Raw genomic sequence first — 5,033 nt, forward strand, 5'->3', positions numbered from 1 at the left:
GCTGTTGTCTTCAGTAATAGGGCTTTACTATCAGTTTATGGAGAGGAACCAGTAGGCTTGGCAATAGCCTGAGATGTTTGGTAATTGAACTCAGGTTTTCTGCAAGAGCAGCAAGTATTCTCAACCGATGAAACCAAGTCTCTAGCTTTGACTTTATAGTTTCAGGCTTATAACCTACTCTAATGAAAACACTTTTTACATAGAAACTTATTATAGCTATGGAAAGGAGATTTTGTTAACTTATAATTACAACTACTTGTGAAACTTAGGAAATTTAGCTGATTTATATATAATAACTTTTAAAGCATTATAAATATATCATAGAAAAGCAAAACAAATATAACATAGTCTTCATGAACATATTAAAAACTGTGAAAAAAAGAAAGACTATTGATAATTTCACCACCAGAAATAACTACTATTAACATCTTATTAAGTAAATCCAATTTGTAACTACTTTTTTGTTTGTTTGTTTTTTGAGACAGGGTTTCTCTGTATAGCCCTGGCTGTCCTGGAACTCACTCTGAAGACCAGGCTGGCCTCGAACTCAGAAATCCTCCTGTCTCTGCCTCCCAAGTGCTGGGATTAAAGGTGTGAGTCACCACCGCCCAGCCTGTAACTACTTTTAAAAAGTGGATTATGTTGTATATGTGTTATGACCCAAATTGCTTTATATTGTATAAGTAGAAGAAGTGAGGCACTATCTCTACTTTCTCTTTTACTATTTAGTTTTTTACTAAATTCTCTTAATTTAGGTCCTTTTTTTTTTGTTTGTTTGTTTATATTTGGGATTGAACGGAGAGCTTAGTTCATGTTCGGAAGGCACTCTACTGATGAGTTGCATCACTAAGCCTAGTTTTCAAGTAATATAAACTAAGAGATTATTCCCAACATAGTCTAAGTATCTATTACTATAAAAATTTCCAGTTTATGAGTTATAGTGCAGCTATGGTTTGGAAATAGGAGATGTTTCATTTTAAGATGCATATCAGTATGTTTAAAGCTGTGTTTTTGTCTTGTTTTCAGATGACAAAGAAATGTTCTCAACTTTTAATTCTAGAGAAACAGCTGGAAGAAAAAATTATTGCATATTCTTCTATTGCTGCAAAAAATGCAGAACTTGAACAGGAGCTCATGGTAAAATTTACCCTTTTACTTTGTTTTTTAAAGTTGTTGTCTCTGTTTGATTTATGATATAGTTTGACTTTGAAGTTACTTTGTTGGTTTCTAATTGATATTACTGATTTAAAGATAATAGTGCAATGTTGAAATTACCCACCTTTACTCTGTCAGGACTTAGCTAACCTTTTTTCTTTTTAGTGTTTGAAATTGTAACTTTAACATTCAGTGTATGTACATTTACAATTGTTGTATCTTCTTTATATACTGAGGTGTACTCATCCATGAGTGCATGTATAGCATCTAGACATCAATATTGAGTGTTTTTTTTTTTTAATTTTGTTTGTTATAAGACATGCTCTCACCATGTAGCCCTAGCTGGCCTCTACTCCCTGAGCACTGGGATTGAAGGCATATGCCATCATGCCAGACTAACACTGATTATCTTCCTGTGCATGTGAAGATCAGAGAACAGTTTTCTTTTCTTTCCATGTGGAGCCAGGGATTAACTTCAAGTCCTCAGACTTGGTGCCCAATGTCTTTGCACCTGAACCATCATACTGCCCTGGGTTTGCTTTGTATTTTGAACTATTATTGCCTAGAATATGTTGTAGAGATTCTCTTCTGGTCATTTGTGCTCTTGCATTTGAGTGTCTATTTTTAAAAATTTGTTAAGTTTTCTGCTGCAAGTTCAGAGAATAGATTGGTTTTGGTGGCTTAGTTTTTTCTTTTTCTTTCTTTCTTTCTTTTTTTTTTGAGACAGGGTTTCTCTGTGTAGCCTTGGCTGTCCTGGAACTCACTCTGTAGACCAGGCTGGCCTCGAACTCAGAAATCCGCCTGCCTCTGCCTCCCAAGTGCTGGGATTAAAGGCATGTGCCACCACCACTGCCCGGCGGTGGCTTAGTTTTTACTTTAGCTCCTTCTCCTCCCCAATGGATCCTTAGGCTTGGTGTCCTCATAGTATACGAGATTTCTGGAAGTTGTAGCTATGCTGCTGCTTTATCTTCTTCCATCCTTCCTTCCTTCCTTTTTTTCATTCTTCCCGCTCCCTCCTTTTCCTTCCCTTTCTCCTCTTCTCAATTCCTTCCTCACTTCCTATCCCCTCTACACTCATAATAATAAAATAAGGTAAATAAAAAACTAAACAAATTAGAATATGACTAAACAACCAAACAAGAAAAAGAGCCAAAGAAGAAACATACGAAATGCATATAGACGCAGAGACACACGTGTTGACACACACAGGAATCTTATAAAAACTCAAAACCAAAGAGACACATGTTGGCACACACAGGAATCTTATAAAAACTCAAAACCAAAAGCCATATTATCACAAAACACCTGTAAGGGTAAATTTAAACAGTACCCTGGCTTAATGTTATGGGACAAAAACCTCAAAGATGTCATTGAGTTCATTTTATGTTGGTCATCTACAGCTGGGCATGGAGCTGACCCTTAAGAGTGGTTTGTTTTCTTAGTGAAACTCCTTTGGAGAAAACTAATTTTTCATTTCCAAGTGACTATCAATTGGAGATAGCTTCTGAGTTATGGATGGGTGTCTGTGTCTGCTTTTCCTCTCCGCTTAGGTGTGGTGTAGACTGGTGTAGGCCCTGTGCTGCCACAGTCTCTGAATTCAGATAGGTGTGCGGCCAGCAATGTTGTGTCAGAAGGTCTTGATTCTTTGGTGTCTTTCATCCCTTCTGGCTCTTCTATTTTTTCTGCCTCCTCATACTCAGAGTTTTCTGAGCCCTGAGGGGATGGATTTGATGGAAGCATTCTTTTATAGCTGAGTGTCCCCAATGTCTGTCACTCTCTGCATAATGTCTGGCAGTAGGCCTCTCTGCATTTATTATCAGCTGCTTTGGGAAGAAGCTTCTCTGATGGCTAAGGAAGACACTGATCTATGAGTAGAGCAGAATGTTGTTAGGAGTCATTTGTTGCTATGTTTCTTCAGCAGAACAGTAGTATTTGTTTTTCCTCTAGGTCCCTGTCCTATCTAGTTTCAAATTCTTGGCTGCCCAAGTGATTTTGGGGATGAGTTTCATTTTGTGGAGTAGACCTTACGTCAGATCAGTTATCGCTTGGTTCCACCCACAAGCTTTGCTCCACTATTGCACCAGAATATCTTTCAGGCAGGTGATTCTTGGAGATGGGAGGATTTATAGCTGATTTGGTGTTTACATTTTGCCTTTAGTGGTGTCCAGAGTACATCCCAGTACCGTGACTACTAGGCTGTAGGGTGAAGGCTCTATGTCGGATCCAGCTCAACTTCTCCTTGTTCAGTGAGTTGTGTAGGTGCTATCTTCAACTATAGGGCCTTACCATTAGTTTGTATAGAGCCACCGATAGCTTTGGAAATAGCTTGGATTGTTTGGGGGTTCCTATAGGGCCCCGTGGGGCAACAACTTGATCAGATGTAACCCATTCCCAGTACTGGCAGCCTTATTTGGTGATAAGAGATGTCCAGTTGGGGCTCTGTCTCCCAGTTATTTGACAACTTCATTTAGATCACCTTTATATATGTATATATTTTAATAAGCTTCTAATGTATTAGGTTTCCATATGATCACTCAAATGGCCCTTAGTTTTAGCTGTCCCTCCTCATCTTCCTTCTCTCACTCCCCTCTTCCCTCTCACTCCATTCCAGTTAGCCCCCATCCCCACTCCCATCCATAACTATCTATTCTGTTTCCCCTTCCTTCCCTCTAGTCTCTTATGCTATACCTAACCTCTTCAGTTAGTACAGATTATAGTTTACATGTCAATGACTCGACAGCTAACATCTATATATAAGTAAATACATACCATATTTGTTTTTCTGGATCTTGAGTTATCTCACCTAGGATGAATTTTTCTAGTTCCATCTATTTATCTGTCAATTTCATGATTTTTAGTTTTTTCAGTTACTCATGATTTCATGAGTAATATTCCATTGTGTAAATGTGCACAGTTTCTTTATTCAATCATCCTTTGGCAGACACCTATTCTGCTGCCAATTCCTGGCTATTATCAGCAGCAAGAAGAGGGCATTGGATCCTATTATATGTGGTTGCTGGGAATTGAACTCAGGACCTCTGGGAGAGCCATCAGTGACTGCTTAGCTATCTCTCCAGGCCCTGTATTTCCTTTCTTTTGATTTGCTAGTCTAGGATTGTGTATCCCCTGTGGTTTTTTTGGGTGTGGCTATCCTCTTATTAGGGTTCTTTAGAGTAAGAGAACTTGTAAAACAAGTTCCCTTTCTCTCTCTCCATACACATAGACACACACACACACACACACACACACACACACACACACAATTTATTAGAATGATTTACAGGTTGTGATCCAGCTAATCCAACATTGGCTACCTATGAATGGAAGGTCCAAGAATCAAGTTTATTGCTAGACTCATGTATTTTTTTTTTAAAGATTTATTTATTTATTATATGTAAGTACACTGTAGCTGTCTTCAGACACACCAGAAGAGGGTGTCAGAACTCATTACGGGTGGTTGTGAGCCACCATGTGGTTGCTGGGATTTGAACTCATGACCTTCTGAAGAGCAGTCGGTGCTCTTACCCGCTGAGCCATCTCACCAGCCCCGACTCATGCATTTTTATCTCAACCTGGGTTTTACTTATATTTTCCCACTATTTTTATTTCTAGGAGAAAAATGAAAAAATAAGAAGCCTAGAATCCAATATCAACACAGAACATGAGAAAATTTGTTTTGCTTTTGAAAAAGCAAAGAAAATTCATCTTGAACAGCATAAAGAAATGGAAAAACAGATTGAACAAGTAATGTATTCTTTAATATATTCTAATCTAAAATTCTTCATGTTCCAAAGAAGAAACAAAGGTTTCAAAATTCATAGTGAGACCTACAATAAGAATCTCACTCTTCCTGAGTAATTTTCCAGTGTTTGTTTTCT

At 38.0% G+C, this 5,033-nt stretch overlaps 1 protein-coding gene across 10 annotated transcripts in view; it reads left to right on the forward strand.

Moving 5' to 3' along the window:
- Positions 1-5,033, forward strand: part of Ccdc18 (coiled-coil domain containing 18) — a 120,667-nt gene that overhangs the window by 52,720 nt on the left and 62,914 nt on the right. For all 10 annotated transcript variants that reach the window (XM_031337227.1, XM_031337231.1, XM_031337230.1 and 7 more), the window contains 2 exons: positions 1,027-1,137; positions 4,768-4,899. In XM_031337227.1, the coding sequence (XP_031193087.1) occupies positions 1,027-1,137; positions 4,768-4,899 (243 nt within the window). The remainder of the gene's footprint in view (positions 1-1,026; positions 1,138-4,767; positions 4,900-5,033) is intronic.

This window comes from Mastomys coucha, unplaced genomic scaffold (assembly GCF_008632895.1).
Source record: "Mastomys coucha isolate ucsf_1 unplaced genomic scaffold, UCSF_Mcou_1 pScaffold22, whole genome shotgun sequence".
Taxonomy (NCBI): domain Eukaryota; kingdom Metazoa; phylum Chordata; class Mammalia; order Rodentia; family Muridae; genus Mastomys; species Mastomys coucha.